Raw genomic sequence first — 16,723 nt, 5'->3', positions numbered from 1 at the left:
GGGCCAAAATCCCTGCTGCAGTGTGTGCAAACCTGGTCAAGACCTACAGGAAACGTATGATCTCTGTAATTGCAAACAAAGGTTTCTGTACCAAATATGAAGTTCTGCTTTTCTGATGTATCAAATACTTATGTCATGCAATAAAATGCAAATTAATTACTTAAAAATCATACAATGTGATTTTCTGGATTTTTGTATTAGATTCCGTCTCTCACAGTTGAAATGTACCTATGATAAAAATTACAGACCTCTACATGCTTTGTAAGTAGGAAATCCTGCAAAATCGGCAGTGTATCAAATACTTGTTCTCCCCACTGTATGTATGTATGTATGTATGTATGTATGTATGTATGTATGTATGTATGTATGTATGTATGTATGTATATACGTGCGTGCGTCCCTCTAATCATACTTTTTTTTAGCTGTTTGTACTTCCTTAACATGCAGCATGCAGCTCATTTGAATCAAAGAGCTAGTGGTACACAATGAGTTGTCCAGCTGAGGGCTTGAAGCATTTACATTTTTTACATTTTAGTCATTTAGCAGATGCTCTTATCCAGAGCGACTTACATTTAGTGAGTGCATACATTAGTGCACTCTATAGTTTTGGCACGTCGGTTAGGACATCTACTTTGTGCATGATACAAGTAATTTTTCCAACAATTGTTTACAGACAGATTATTTCACTTATAATTCACTGTATCACAATTCCAGTGGGTCAGAAGTTTACATACACTAAATTGACTGTGCCTTTAAACAGCTTGGAAAATTCCAGAAAAGGATGTCATGGCTTTAGAAGCTTCTGATAGGCTAATTGACATCATTTGAGTCAATTGGAGGAGTACCTGTGGATGTATTTCAAGGCCTACCTTCAAACTCAGTGCCTCTTTGCTTGACATCATGGGAAAATCAAAAGAAATCAGCCAAGACCTCAGAAAAAAATGTGTAGACCTCCACAAGTCTGGTTCATCCTTGGGAGCAATTTCCAAATGCCTGAAGGTACCACGTTCATCTGTACAAACAATAGTATGCAGGTATAAACACTATGGGACCACGCAGCCGTCATACCGCTCAGGAAGGAGACGCGTTCTGTCTCCTAGAGATGAACGTACTTTGGTGCGAAAAGTGCAAATCAATCCCAGAACAACAGCAAAGGACCCTGTGAAGATGCTGGAGGAAACAGGTACAAAAGTATCTATATCCACAGTAAAACGAGTCCTATATCGACATAACCTGAAAGGCTGCTCTGCAAGGAAGAAGCCACTGCTCCAAAACCGCCATAAAAAAGCCAGACTACGGTTTGCAACTGCACATGGGGACAAAGATCGTACTTTTTGGAGATATGTCCTCTGGTCTGATGAAACAAAAATAGAACTGTTTGGCCATAATGACCATCGTTATATTTGGGGAAAAAGGGGGTAGCTTGCAAGCTGAAGAACACCATCCCAGCTCTGTCAGGAGGAATGGGCTATAATTCACCCAACTTATTGTGGGAAGCTTGTGGAAGGCTACCCGAAACATTTGACCCAAGTTAAAGAATTTAAAGGCAATGCTACCAAATACTAATTGAGTGTATGTAAACTTCTGACCCACTAGGAATGTGCTGAAAGAAATAAAAGCTGAAAGAAATCATTCTCTCTACTATTATTCTGACATTTCACATTCTTAAAATAAAGTGGTGATCGTAACTGACCTAAGACAGGGAATTTTTTACTAGGATTAAATGTCAGGAATAGTGAAAAACTGAGTTTAAATGTATTTGGCTAAGGTGTATGTAAACTTCCGACTTCAACTGTATATATACATATACTATGCCGATGGAAGAGAGGAGTCTCTTTTCATAACTTCTCTCCCTGGATTTTGGGTCACTAATGAGAAGCCATTGGATGTCTCTGTCTGCAGCCAGTAGTGATGCTGTGCCTTTGTTATATAAGGTTAAAATGTGCTTTATAAGACAGGCATGAAAGCCAATGGGCTGTAAAATCAGCTCTGCTGCCCAGTGTGTGAATTAAATAATGCTGCTGTTTCTAAGTTGTTGGTCTCCATGAACAGAGTTAAAGCAAAACATATGGGTCTATTGCCATGCTACATTTGGCAGAAGTCCGCTCACTGAATATGGGAGACTGACCATACAAAGAGTTGTAGATATTGTAGTTTTGAAAGAGAAATCCAGATATTTATCATGTTACACTTGAGCACAACTACATAAAAGGCATGGTTTCCATCCCGATCTCTCCAGACATAATGTTGTTCACGGCAGATTAACCCAATCAGTCCAATCACAGGTGGGTGGGTCTTTCCCACCAGTCCAACTGGACCTGAGAACACAGCAGAGCTGACAACTGTAGTCATAGAACAATCAAAACACCAATCTCAATTTTTCTTCCTGCCTACCTTGGCCCCACCTCCTCAATTTCTTATTAATCTCTCCAGTTAAGAGGAATTCTCTTTGCCAAACTGAGATTAATTTAGATAACTGCACGTCAACTGATTCCTTCCCCCAGGAATGGTGATGATGTATAATGTGTTGTTGGAGAGGGGCAGAGTATGTGTCCAAAACAAAAGTAAAGAATCACACACTAGTGAAGACAGATGACTGAATGACTTTAACTGTATGTCTACAGTATGTGTGTTAGGGATAGGGCCAGAGAGAGTAGTGGGGAGTCTCCTGTGAGGGTAATGAATCTGTGAGAGGATCAGTGTTAATTGCCACACAAAGCCAGCTCTGAAAGGGGGGGAAGAGGCACACTTGACCTTTCTCTCCCTGCTGCCGTCATCCCATGGGGTCCTTGTTTAATTCCCTACCAGCGGTAGACCATCGCTCTGTCTCCTAAGCTACTTAGCCAACTCCTATAGGTCTCCCTTGTCCCCTCCTCCCTCCCTCCATTTTATTCCTTACCAGCAGTACACCTCCCACTCTGTCTCCTAAACTACTTAGCTAACTCCTCTGGGCCTCACATCACCCCCTCTCCTTTTCCCACCACCTCCACCCTAAATCAATCCCTCAGCCGTGTTGTCAGCACCTCTGATTGAATGCTCGATAAACTCCCTCTGAGTGACGTCAACTAATGATGAAAAACAGGGTTCACAGGAGATCCGAGTTCCAAAGAAACCGAACTGAGAAACAACAGGAGACAGCTTTGCAACATCACAATATAAAAACTTAGTCCCTGCCAGAGAATAACCTCATATAGGAAAAGCATGCTGGTGCGTCACCCAAGAATGCTCCCTCTAATCTGGCACCCCTACAGTCACTCATTATTCAGGAGCCCTCTGTTAATTGTACATCTTAAATTAAAACAACACTGCAGCTAAGCTAAGCATGCCTCACTGGATCAACCAGCAGGGATAACACAACTAAAACATACCGCTAAATGTATTTTATTTTGTATGAGAGTGAAATTCCACCCTCATTTAAGCTATTTTTAAAGTTTTATTTAGACACCAGGGAAATAGAGGGAGACTGAGACAAGCTCTGTAAATGCTCTTTGAGCTTGTTTTAAATATGATTTTCTTGTGATTTCTAGCCAGGGCTCTACGTGTACAGTAGTATGGACAGCATTTAGCACAAAAGGTTATTATGTATTGATTGAGGTTCTGTTATGAACAAAACAAGAGGGAGGAAGGGATGTTCTATGCTCTCAGTTTTGAGAGTAAAAACAATAAAAAAATAATAATAAGAGTTCCCTCATTTAAAAGTCAGAGTTGCTGTATGGGTCCTAACACACACTGGCCTTCTGCAGTTATGACTCAGACTCTCACACAGTTAAACGTTACAGACCATTACCGTGTACTATGCGAGGCATCCACAATTGCCTAGTTTATCATGGATGAAACAAACGTTATTAATCATATAATATTTAATGATGTGAACTATCATTTGAAAATTATCATCACCTCAGGTAGGTAGGTCAAAGTATTCCATCTGTTTTAACAGTAGCCTAGACAGCGCCAAAAACCTAGCTTTTTAATAGGCAAAGAGAATACTAGCCTATTCTTAGAAATAGTTCAATAGTTATGAGGTGCCATGTCTTGGTCCTGTCGGTGTACAGGAATTACAGAGAGGCTCCACGTGGATCGTGCTCAAAGGGAACGGAAAGTAGGAGAGTAAAAGGAAGCAGATCGTGCAGACAGCAACACGCATCATCAGACCTCAGCACAGCAGGCTGGTTAAGATAAGTGTGAAATTAATTTTCCTCAGCAGCAGGGAGCTATGCATGATTAATTAAAACAGATAATTGACCCGTGTGGATGGGTCCGTTTCGAGCACCTCCAACTTGCTGTGAAGTCTAAATGTCCTATTGACCTTATATTTTTACAAGCCACTTAGACTAAGTACACCTTCCGTGTCTGGAGCATCCTCCTTTCACGAAATGTTACGAAAATGCCCTTAAGGTATTTAATCATTCGGATTCACGATGACGACTTTCATATATACAAGTCAACCCCTATGGCTCAGACAAGCACGTTTATTTGTTAAAATGAATCTATTATTTTTCATGTTTTCTAAAATTATTGAATATATGAATCTCTAAAAATATGAATATGATTTAATAATATTCATATTTTACTAATAATCAATTATTTGACATGATGAAAGGGTTCGTTTTTATTTACTTGATCATCTTTGCAGTTTCTATCGAATTGTGTTTTGGTCATCATTCATTAATGAATGATAAACCATCATGCCCAGGCATCATTTGTAGAAACGGAATGAAAGAAAGCGTTGAGCGGGATCAAGGATAGCGGTGCGCTGCGGGTCTCTCCAAAACTTACCTACAACAAGCCACAGGAGCACCTGTTTCGACAACACAGATGTGGTATCCGATGCCATGGTCTTCTTTAAAAACGACTGTCCAATGCCAGAAGTTGGAGAAGCGTTAAGACGAAACAGACGATAAAGCTTCACAATTTTCCACTACGATCGAGACGACTCTGTCACAGAAACACACGGTTGTAAGCCATAAGCATTCGACTCCTTCCTCTCAGCCAACTATAAAGGCAGCTCAACTGTCGTCACGGTCACTATCACCTTGCGCAAAAACTCGGGAGAGGTACACTTGGAACCGGTCATCGGGAGTTCCCTTTCCGAGTAGCATATCCCGTCAACTTTCTTTACGAAATAGATTCTCGATCATTGAAATGAATGCAACCAACATCGAGGCTTGACAAGTCAAAAATTGTAAGTTCCACTACAAAAACCTTGCGTACACTACGAGGACATACTTGGCAACTCCAACCAACCATGCGCAAGCGAGATTCACTGAGCCAGAGTAGAGCCTCCAGTGAACTGTTGGTCTCGAGCGTGCGTTCTCTTGACTGACACCAACAGTGTGTGCGTGAGAGCGCCAAGAAGGGAGCATCACCAGAATGTAGGCCAGGGTTCCCCTGATTTGATTTGGCCGCCCACGTCCTGAGCAAAACACATTACATTATTTTTATTTTTTACATAAGACTGTAAAAACTCCAGCAAATCAGCTTCTAGTTATTTTAATTTTGGAAATCTGTTCCAAAGTATTCCCACGCATACAAATGTAAGCAAGGTTTGACATTATTTTTAAATATGTTCCGGCCCCCTGACCATCCGCTCAAGAATAACATCGGACCGCAGCTGAATCTAGTTGATTATCCCTGATAGCGAGTCTGTCTGTCTGTCTGCATGCATCCCTGAGCTACACAGGAGGCCCCGTGTAGCTCAGTTGGTAGAGCATGGCGTTTGCAACGTCAGGGTTGTGGGTTCGATTCCCACGGGGGGGCAGTATGAAAATGTATGCAATCACTAAAAAACTGTAAATCGCTCTGGATAAGAGCGTCTGCTAAATGACTAAAATGTAAATGTAGGTAAGCTATTCCGTGGGTAATGCTGCGTTCAAAGCACCTGGGAACTCGGAAATCTCCGATTTCAGTGCGTTTAAAACAACTGAGAACTCGATTTGAACGGTCATCCAACTCGGGAACCTTTCTAGAGCTCCGACTTTCCGACCAGAAGAGCACTGACGTCATGATTTGACCTCGTATTTTTCCGAGTTCCCAGCACACAGGTTGAGCAAGCTTGATGATAAAGCGGTACAGTCCAACCTCACCTAATGTTGCCATCTAGTGTTAAAATATATCAACACAAAATTACAGCTCCAATTCCAGTTCCTCATTGCTAATTGGCATATATCAATAGCTGATGTGTGGTGAGCCTTCTGGCAGAAATGGTTGCCAACCATGCATCACCCAAGTAGGTGCTACACATTGGTGGTGGAAGAGGTGAGTCCCGTCAATTGGTATTGGTATGTTATGCAGATCACATGTACCATCCTCCTCCCTTAACTCTTCAATGAAAATCCCATAGGCCTCTACATTATGGACAAGGTATGTGTATGAAAACCATTATCAAAACAGCTTTTTCACTCACATTTACCACAAAAATGAATCCAAAAATGAATCCAAAAGGTTCTTCAATATGGGTTACCCCACAGTTTCATTTTGAAGAACCCCTAAAGGACACTCCAGGAACCTTTTATTTTCAGAGTGCACAGCACTTCGAGCATCTGCAAAGGCGCTATATGCAATCAATCAATCGATGCTGATGGACATACCATTCATGATAATAGTATATGTACAGGAATAGATCAACATTTTCTCAAGGCCCAGAGATCTTAAATGGAAGAATTCACTTTTTATAATACTTTTTTACTTGAAGAATTTACGACATTGTACAAAATTGCTACTGGCATCCTAGCCTACTTATCCTATAAAAGTAATGATGTTCAATGTACATACAAATCAGTGTGGTGACAATATCTAGAGCAGGGTTTTTTTACATCTACAATACACTTAAATACAGTGCAAATAACAACGGTGCTCTTACAAAAAGAGGAATAAATTAACGTACGAGAGCTACAGCACAATAGCACTTACATGGTGAAACATGATTTCTTTAAACAGCAGAGAAAAACAGTGTTATGGTTAACTAAGAAAAATCTCAGATAGAGCTTTAAAAAAATAAATTAAAAAAAAGACCACTGATGATGGTCAATCACTATCTCTACAACTTCTGATGCAGATAGAATTCAATAATATGACAAAGAATGTTCTTGCCAGGCAAATCAGTTTATATAATTCATGATACAGCAAATAGAGAGCAAGAGAAAACTACCAATTTTATCTGAGTGCTTCTTTAAAGTACAGTGGGGGAAAAAAGTATTTAGTCAGCCACCAATTGTGCAAGTTCTCCCACTTAAAAAGATGAGAGAGGCCTGTAATTTACATCATAGGTACACGTCAACTATGACAGACAAATTGAGATTTTTTTTCTCCAGAAAATCACATTGTAGGATTTTTTATGAATTTATTTGCAAATTATAGTGACCTACAAACAAGCAAGATTTCTGGCTCTCACAGACCTGTAACTTCTTCTTTAAGAGGCTCCTTTGTCCTCCACTCGTTACCTGTATTAATGGCACCTGTTTGAACTTGTTATCAGTATAAAAGACACCTGTCCACAACCTCAAACAGTCACACTCCAAACTCCACTATGGCCAAGACCAAAGAGCTGTCAAAGGACACCAGAAACAAAAGTGTAGACCTGCACCAGGCTGGGAAGACTGAATCTGCAATAGGCAAGCAGCTTGGTTTGAAGAAATCAACTGTGGGAGCAATTATTAGGAAATGGAAGACATACAAGACCACTGATAATCTCCCTCGAGCTGAGGCTCCACGCAAGATCTCACCCCGTGGGGTCAAAATGATCACAAGAACGGTGAGCAAAAATCCCAGAACCACACGGGGGGACCTAGTGAATGACCTGCAGAGAGCTGGGACCAAAGTAACAAAGCCTACCATCAGTAACACACTACGCCGCCAGGGACTCAAATCCTGCAGTGCCAGACGTGTCCCCCTGCTTAAGCCAGTACATGTCCAGTTTGCTAGAGTGCATTTGGATGATCCAGAAGAGGATTGGGAGAATGTCATATGGTCAGATGAAACCAAAATATAACTTTTTGGTAAAAACTCAACTCGTCGTGTTTGGAGGACAAAGAATGCTGAGTTGCATCCAAAGAACACCATACCTACTGTGAAGCATGGGGGTGGAAACATCATGCTCTGGGGCTGTTTTTCTGCAAAGGGACCAGGACGACTGATCCGTGTAAAGGAAAGAATGAATGGGGCCATGTATCGTGAGATTTTGAGTGAAAACCTCCGTCCATCAGCAAGGGTATTGAAGATGAAACGTGGCTGGGTCTTTCAGCATGACAATGATCCCAAACACACCGCCCGGGCAACGAAGGAGTGGCTTCGTAAGAAGCATTTCAAGGTCCTGGAGTGGCCTAGCCAGTCTCCAGATCTCAACCCCATAGAAAATCTTTGGAGGAAGTTGAAAGTCTGTGTTGCCCAGCGACAGCCCCAAAACATCACTGCTCTAGAGGAGATCTGCATGGAGGAACGGGCCAAAATACCAGCAACAGTGTGAAAACCTTGTGAAGACTTACAGAAAACGTTTGACCTGTGTCATTGCCAACAAAGGGTATATAACAAAGTATTGAGAAACTTTTGTTATTGACCAAATACTTATTTTCCACCATAATTTGCAAATAAATTCATAAAAAATCCTACAATGTGATTTTCATGAATTTTTTTTCTCATTTTGTCTGTCATAGTTGACGTGTACCTATGATGAAAATTACAGGCCTCTCTCATCTTTTTAAGTGGGAGAACTTGCACAATTAGTGGCTGACTAAATACTTTTTTCCCCCACTGTATTCCTGCAAAAAAAAAAGGAATCAAGAAACCATAAAAATGTAATCAGAGACTTCACCCAAAAAAATAAAACATGTTTTAAAAAGTATTTCCCGTTGAGATGGGTGTTGTTCACAGCTCACTTGTTCAAATTAATAGCATTTGAAAATGTCCTCTGCTTTTACCGCTACTGCACATCGTCTCGCAAAGACCTACTTCTGATCTATCGCCCGTAGAGGCAACATATATGTCTGATATCTAAAATACAGTTTAAATTACATCTTACGTTAGTGAATAATACAGTTGACGGACTACTTTCCTACCACCAGAGATCCTGTATGTGATTGGCTTAGTGTGGAAAATAACCAATGGAGAGCCAGTTTGTGATAGGCCTATTTCCTGTCAGCCTATGACCCATGTCACCTGTCATTGATGACCACAGCCTGAAACGGTGTTAAGACTACATTATGAGAAATGACCATCACACACAGCCAGAAACAGTGTCAAGACTACATTATGAGAAATGACCATCACATACAGTGAGACGCTCCAGTCGTAAGCAGTGGACTCAGTAAGTAACAAGAAAAACTAAAGTACAGTATAGGCCTAGATACAGTAGTAACAGTAGTGGTAGTATTAGTAATAGTAGTGGTAGTATTTCCTTACTGTGTAAAGTTATGCAATCAGAATTTAACATTCAGCAAGCTTAATAAGGCAGGTCGTAGCTACAGTGTTTTTATATGGATACAAAATAGGTATAACATTTTACACATGACTTGTTCGTGGCTAAATTCATGCCTGCATGCTACATATTGCTGTTGTCATCCTCAGATGACTGAGTCATAATCGGATTCAAACATCTAGTGAGCGCCAGGTCCTAACTGAACACTGGTACTTGATCAATTCACTCTGTATGACTTTAAATAAAAAAAGGGAAAAAAACTAACAGGACACAATAAAAAATAAAAATAAAGAGTAAAATGTCATCAGTATAAAGTCATTGTTTCATATCCTATAAAAGAGTCCAGGTCCAGTGATCCAATGTAATTCAGTGGTTTCAGGTACAGATGTCCTCTCCTTCTTCCTTAGCACTTATCGCAGTCCCTTCCTGCTTAAAACATTTCTAAAAAGGAGTGTGTGCACTTTGTAGGAATGCTTATGAAAGAAGTAGTGACACAACTGTGGTACTAAAATACATCAACAATTAAAAATAATAACGTCTCCAAACTGGAATGTAGTGAGACGAGGAATTCCAATAATCCAATCTCTTGATTGCTGCTGGTTTGGGAATTGTTTGGGAATGCAGTAGGAGATGCTGGTTGTCACTAGGGCAGGAACATTCCCCAGTTCTGGGAAAGCAGCAGGAGATGAATGTGCTCAGAATGGGAAATAGCCCCCTAGTTTGGGAACGCCAGGAGTAGGAAGTATTTGTTGTGAGGAGGGTAGAAGCTAGCTCTCCCGGTTCCCTCTCAGAGCTCAGTGGTCAACAGACCTTTGTGCTTGGTGCCGTGCTCTTTGGGTGGGTGGGCCACAATGCTGGTGAGAGGAGAACACAACTAAATAAAAATCCCAGAACACCTTTCAGTGTGTACAACATAAGTTAATGTATCATAGTAATATTCTAGTAGATTAGGAATATTGTATCGCTAACCAGTATACTGTGATGTATGAGAACACCACAACGTAATGAGAAACCAAAATGAGAAACTGTACGATGGTTCACATCCATCATTCTATGCATATTGTTCCAGGAGACCTGCCTGCACCATTAAATAATTATATTTACCTGATGTGCGCATTGTTTTTTTTAAATTGTAAAATGTGAAACCCAGAAAGCCTACTAACTTTTAGTGTTCACAACATTCATCTTAACTAATAGACTTTATTCAGCAGTACAGCCAAACTTGATAACTTCTGCAGAGATGTAGTGGAAATTGAAACATTTAGTTCCAGCCTTCACCAAGCTATATCAAGACATAGAAGCTCATCAGGAACATAATTAGTAAATGGGGATGTTAATCACTACAGGCTTCAATTATTAACAGGAGGGGGAATTATATTGTCTACTCTTTACAACACAGCATATGGCATGGTGCCAAAAGCACATAGCAACTAAGACTAGCTACTATGACCACAATGTCCAGATGAGATGACCTAAAGCGCATTAGGACAAGGCAGAGATGATGACATGTCATGACGTAGTTACCTGGTGTCAATCACATTGTGTGTTTGAGAGGAGAGATGGGGGTGCAGGGCTGGGGTGAGAGCCCCCCCTTCAGGTTGGAGAGGGGCGGCGGTCTTTGCAGAGGGGTCAAGGTCAAGGAGGCCATTAGTAAAGTTGGCGGTGGGTGGCTGTGTTAGAATGGGATGAGAAGGAAAGTGGACTGGCTGGGTCAGTCTCTACATGAGGCAGCTACAGGAGAGATGTACACTGACGTACACAGTCTAGAGACAGACAGACTAAAATACACAGACCTACTTAAACCCAGGACAGACAGGCAGACTATAGACAGACAGGAGCATTAAAGCCCAGAGGACAGACAGTCCAAGTCCATCAGTACTCACTGCAGCAGCAGGGATGTTCCAGCGAGGTGATATCATGGGTTTAGATTGCACTGGTGGTGGTGGTGGTAACTACAAGAGAACAATATTGAAGAGTTACACTCAAACACCCATCACTTGGCACAATGAGGCCCAAGTAAGTAGGTGACCTGTCAACAAAGCCTATTGGGTTTGAACTTGGAAGCGAATCACACACATTTTTGGTAAGTTTAAACTACTCAAGGTAACAGATACAGCAGCTGAAGCGTGAGGCAGCAGAAGGGGTCTATAGACTTACTACTGGGGTTGGGTCTGAGAAGTCTATCAGGTTATCGCTCAGCGGGGCCGGCAGCGACGGAGGGGTGGGCATCTCCAGCTCCTCAGGTTTGGCCTGCATAGCGACAAGGCAACGGCTATGTTACAAACAGCTTACACATTCAGAGAAAAAGGCATACAATTATTTCTGTGCATTCAGATGTAGTTTGCTATATGCATTCTAATGCACGTGAGTAACTGGTAAAGCAAAACACAGATTAATTGATTACCTTTGTTGGTTGCCCCCCGTTAAGTATTTCAAGGGGCATCATAGGTGCGGATGACATGAAATCCTCAGTCAACATCTCAACACTGATGAGAACAGAGGGATGAGACAGAGGACAGAGAGACAAGAGTTTAATTAATTCCTATAAGGTCTGATGAGGAAGTACTGAACAACAGCAAGGCTAACATACACATTATCAATGGACAGACAACCCTCACAAGTGCTTAATATGCAAAGACATGTATCCAGGCAGAATTGAGTCACATCACATGAGCACGAGCCTGATTCCAATGCTCCAAACGGCAGCAGAGAGCTGTGATTCCTGTGCTCCACCAGATGGCAGCAGAGAGCTGTGATTCCCGTGCTTCACCAGATGGCAGCAGAGAGCTGTGATACCCGTGCTTCACCAGATGGCAGCAGAGAGCTGTGATACCCGTGCTCCACCAGATGGCAGCAGAGAGCTGTGATTCCCATGCTCTCCCAGATTACATTTACATTTTAGTCATTTAGCAGACGCTCTTATCCAGAGCGACTTACAGTTAGTGAATACATATTTTTTTATACTGGCCCCCCGTGGGAATCAAACCCACAACCCTATCAACTGAGCTACATCCCTGCCGGCCATTCCCTCCCCTACCCTGGACGACGCTGGGCCAATTGTGCGCCGCCCATGAGTCTCCCGGTCGCGGCCGGCTGCGACAGAGCCTGGATTCCAACCAGGATCTCTAGTGGCACAGTTAGCACTGCGATGCAGTGCCTTAGACCACTGCTCCACTCAGGAGTGGCAGTAGAGAACTGTGTAAAACAATGTCTTGAGTGCTGCGACATGTAGCCTAGTAGTTTAGCACACTAAATAACGCTCTTTAAAACTACTGACTAGAAACTAAGAAGTGACATATATATCCTGAAATTAGTCTGTCAGATGGAGCTGTAGTCCTGAGTGCAGGAGGCTGCCTCGTGGTACCTATGGCTGGGAGAACACGAGACAGGTGGCCCCCTCTAATCTGGGTGTGCCCCACTTCCACTCTCTGTCATAGCCTCACATAGGGCTGGGCAATAAGGCCAAAATATCTCATCACGACATGATTTTTGACAGTATGACGGTATTTGATGTTTTTGAATAAAATTTGCTTTATAAGTTGTGCATGACCCTATTGTGGCAACATACATTCTAAGTTATTTCAATTGAGCTTTCTCCTTTCTGATTGAACAGTAAAAAATAATTGAACTTAAACCAAAAGTTGATCTCATTTTACAATCAATCATTTCCACACTGCGACGTAGGGCTGCACGATATGACCAACAAATCTAGGCCTTATTTTTAACAAACATTTCAATTAGGATTTTACTTGCGATTTAGATCAAAACACAGGTGAACTGTTATTTGACATGACAACGGATGAAAAAGCCAGGGAGGCATTCATATAATTATTAATTAGAATACTAATAGGATCTCAACGTAGCCGTTATTGTGACAGGGTACGAACCAAAATGTTGGTCAGTGTTTCCCAGGGGAGTGGGACCCTGTAATCTTTAGCTACATTAAATGTTTTCTCTTACTTCATGTAGCTAACATATTCATTCTTCGCCTATCTCGGATTTAGAAGATACTGTTGCACAAACATGCGGATCTAGGCCAACACCATCACTGGTATCAGGCTGTAGCTAGCTACGTTTGCTCTGACTCAGTACATTTATTAGCTGATTAGTGGCTAACAATTTATTTTAGGCACAACTTGCTAAGAAAAGCCAAACTATCTGTTTGCAGATAGTGTAATAATAGAACGCTTGTGGATTTATATTAAGAAGCAAAAGTGGAAAGCAGCATGATCGTCATCCACATATTGCTGCATCTGCTGCATTGACCATGCAGACTGAAGAGTGAACGGTGGGCAAATAATCTCGTGGTCGAGCAACAACTGCGCTCCTAGAATGACAGGGGGCGGGGCTTGTTGAGAGAGACGAGAGTAAACTATAAAAACGGAATGGCGTATCACATTTAACAAACCAAACTTTGAAATACCGTTATAGAAGGTTAAGTAAAAACCCAAACCGGTCCGTGCATCAATAGAGGTATATAGAGCGCCTTTATTCACACCCCTTGACTTTTTACACATTTTGTTGTGTTACAAAGTGGGATTAAAATGGATTTAATTTTCATTGTTTGTCAACAACGATCTACACAAAATACTCTGTCAGTGGAATAAAGTTTGTATTATTTATATTTTCAAAAATGAAAAATTAAACGAATATCTTAATTAGATACGTATTCAACCCTGAGTCAATATATGTTAGAAGCACCTTTAGCAGCAATTACAGCTGTGAGTCTTTTTGGGTAAGTCTGTAAGAGCTTTCCACACCTGGATTCTGCTCAAAATTCTTCAAGCTCTATCAAATTGGTTGTTGATCATTGCTAGAAAACCATTTTCAGGTCTAGCCATAGATTTTCAAGTAGATTTAAGTAAAAACTGTAACTCGGCCACTCTGGGACATTCACCGTCTTGGTAAAAAAGCAACTTCAGTGTAAATTTGGCCTTTTAGGTTATTGTTGTCCTGTGAATTCATCTTCGGCAGGTAGCCTAGCGGTTAAGAACATTAGGCCAGTAACCGAAAGGTCGCTGGTTCTAATCCTCAATTCGAATCCCCGAGCCGACTAGGTGAAAAATCTGCCGATGTGCCCTTAAGCAAGGCACATAACCCTAATTGCTCATGTAAGTCGCTCTGGATAAGAGCGTCTGCTAAATGACTAAAATGTAAATCTCCATGTGTCTGGTGAAAAGTAGACTGAACCAGATTTTCCTCTAGGATTTCGCCTGTGGTTAGCTCAATTCTGAAAAACTCTCCAGTCCTTACAAGCATACCCAAAACATGATGCAGCAACCACTATGCTGGAAAATATGGAGCATGGTACTCAGTAATGTGTTGTATTGGATTTGACCCAAACATAACACTTTGTAATCAGGACAAAAAGTGAATTCCTTTGCCACATTGTTAGCAGTATTACTTTAGTGCCTTGTTGCAAACAGGATGCATGTTTTTGAATATTTTTATTCAGTACAGGCTTCCTTCTTTTCACTCTGTCAATTAGGTTAGTGTTGTGGAGTAACTACAATGTTGCTGATCCATCCTCAGTTTTCTCCTATCACAGCCATTCAATTCTGTAACTGTTTTAAAGTCACCATTGGCTACATGGTGAAATCCCTGAGCAGTTTCCTTCCTCTCCGGCAACTGAGTTAGGAAGGACGCCTTTATCTTTGTAGTGACTGGGTGTATTGATACACCATTCAAAGTGCAATTAACTTCACCATGCACAAAAGGATATCCAATGTCTGTTTTTTTTGTTTTTTTAACCATCTACCAATAGGTGCCCTTCTTTGCGAGGCATTGGAACACCTCCCTGGTCTTTGTGGTTGAATCGGTGTTTGAAATTCACTGCCCGACTGAGGGACTTTACAGATCATTGTATGTGTGGGGTTCAGAGATGAGGTAGTCATTCAGAAATAATGTTAAACACTATTATTGTGCACAGAGTGAGTCCATGCAACTTATTATGTGACTTAAGGACATTTTTTACATTTAGGCTTGCCATAACAAAGGGGTTGAATACGTATTGACTCAAAACATTTCAGCATTTAATTTGTAATCAATTTGTACAAATGTCTAAAAACATATAATTCCACTTCGACATTATGTTATTGTGTGTAGGCCAGTGACAAAATCAGAATTTAATAACTTTTTAATTCAGGCTGTAACGCAACAAAATGTGGAAAAAGTCAAGGGGTGTGAATACTTTCTGAAGGCACTGTACACCATCTTACACACACACATTGTCTTAGACATGCATGTACAAGTATGCACACACACCCTAACTCCTGAACATTTGCACGCACACGGAACATACACATAAACCACACCAATATCTCTCCAGTTCTAACTTAAACCATATGGGCGCAGTTTACTTCAAGAAGCATTAAGCAAGAACACATTGAACCCCCCCCCCCCACCCCCACCCAAAGTCTTATTTCCCAGTCTCACCTGGCCCCAGCAGAGGTCAGCAGTGTGGGTTTGAGCAGGTCCCATGACTCCTGCCGCTCGGGAAGTCCAGTTAGAGAAAGGGAGGAGTTGCTGCCCATACGGCCACCACGCACCTTTAGCCTGGGACAGACAAACAGTGGACAGTAAGAGTGATTTACAACACCCTCCACTACGCACCTTCAGCCTGGGACAGACAAACAGTGGACAGTAAGAGTGATTTACAACACCCTCCACTACTCAGCTCAGCCTGGGACAGACAAACAGTGGACAGTAAGAGTGATCTACAACACCCTCCACTACTCAGCTCAGCCTAAACAGCGACTGTTTTTTTTTTTTTTTTTTTTTTTTTTTTTGAGGGGGATGGATCAGCTTAATATTGCAGATAGATTGTATCTTCTATCAATGTAATTGTCTGCATCACTTCCAATCCCCCATGTTTTATATATATATATATATATATATATATATACACCCCTTTATTCCTTTTCAACCCCGCCATCCTTTCCCTACTTGGAGTAAATTAGTGAACAACAACGCCCAGGCCTCTACTTCCGGTCTAAACAGCGACTGTTTGTAGAAGCAAATATACATTTGATGCGAGTCACCTTTCTTGCCTCCCTCCAGTTTCTACTGTCCTACTGCACCACATCAGTTCTTCTTGTTGTGCACTTTGTTTGCTTTGAAGCTCAACGTAAGAGGTCACTTGAGAAGGGCAAAACGAAGTTCCATGAACTGTTATTTTTTGTGTGTGCAGGAATGCAGCTGCGGTGTTTCGGTTTGTTTAAAATTCTTTCAGAGGAATTATCACCTTAACATAAAAGCCGAAATGTGTAAACTTGAGTACAGCTGCTGCAAGAATCCCTCCTGTCAATCAACCAC

General features: G+C 41.4%; 2 protein-coding genes across 7 annotated transcripts in view; both read right to left on the bottom strand.

Moving 5' to 3' along the window:
* LOC121554989 (receptor activity-modifying protein 1-like) overlaps positions 1-5,310 on the bottom strand; it is a 73,283-nt gene extending 67,973 nt beyond the window's left edge. Inside the window, exon 1 of the mRNA XM_041868735.2 lies at positions 4,777-5,310. Within this exon, the coding sequence (XP_041724669.1) occupies positions 4,777-4,834 (58 nt within the window). The 5' untranslated portion in view covers positions 4,835-5,310. The remainder of the gene's footprint in view (positions 1-4,776) is intronic.
* Positions 5,311-8,729: 3,419 nt separating this feature from the next.
* LOC121554843 (band 4.1-like protein 5) overlaps positions 8,730-16,723 on the bottom strand; it is a 59,347-nt gene continuing 51,353 nt past the window's right edge. For 4 of the 6 annotated variants that reach the window (XM_041868536.2, XM_041868535.2, XM_041868537.2 and 1 more), the window contains exons 21-26: positions 15,845-15,964; positions 11,814-11,895; positions 11,567-11,659; positions 11,293-11,361; positions 10,934-11,079; positions 8,730-10,263 (exon numbers count right to left, since the gene is read on the bottom strand). In XM_041868536.2, the coding sequence (XP_041724470.2) occupies positions 10,197-10,263; positions 10,934-11,079; positions 11,293-11,361; positions 11,567-11,659; positions 11,814-11,895; positions 15,845-15,964 (577 nt within the window). In that variant the 3' untranslated portion in view covers positions 8,730-10,196. Of the gene's footprint in view, positions 10,264-10,929; positions 11,080-11,292; positions 11,362-11,566; positions 11,660-11,813; positions 11,896-15,844; positions 15,965-16,723 lie in introns of those variants that run through there. The other 2 variants (XM_041868539.2, XM_041868538.2) reach the window with 2 other exon arrangements.

Source organism: Coregonus clupeaformis, chromosome 40, assembly GCF_020615455.1.
Source record: "Coregonus clupeaformis isolate EN_2021a chromosome 40, ASM2061545v1, whole genome shotgun sequence".
NCBI lineage: Eukaryota > Metazoa > Chordata > Actinopteri > Salmoniformes > Salmonidae > Coregonus > Coregonus clupeaformis.
This window is presented reverse-complemented; position numbering and strand designations above follow the sequence as displayed.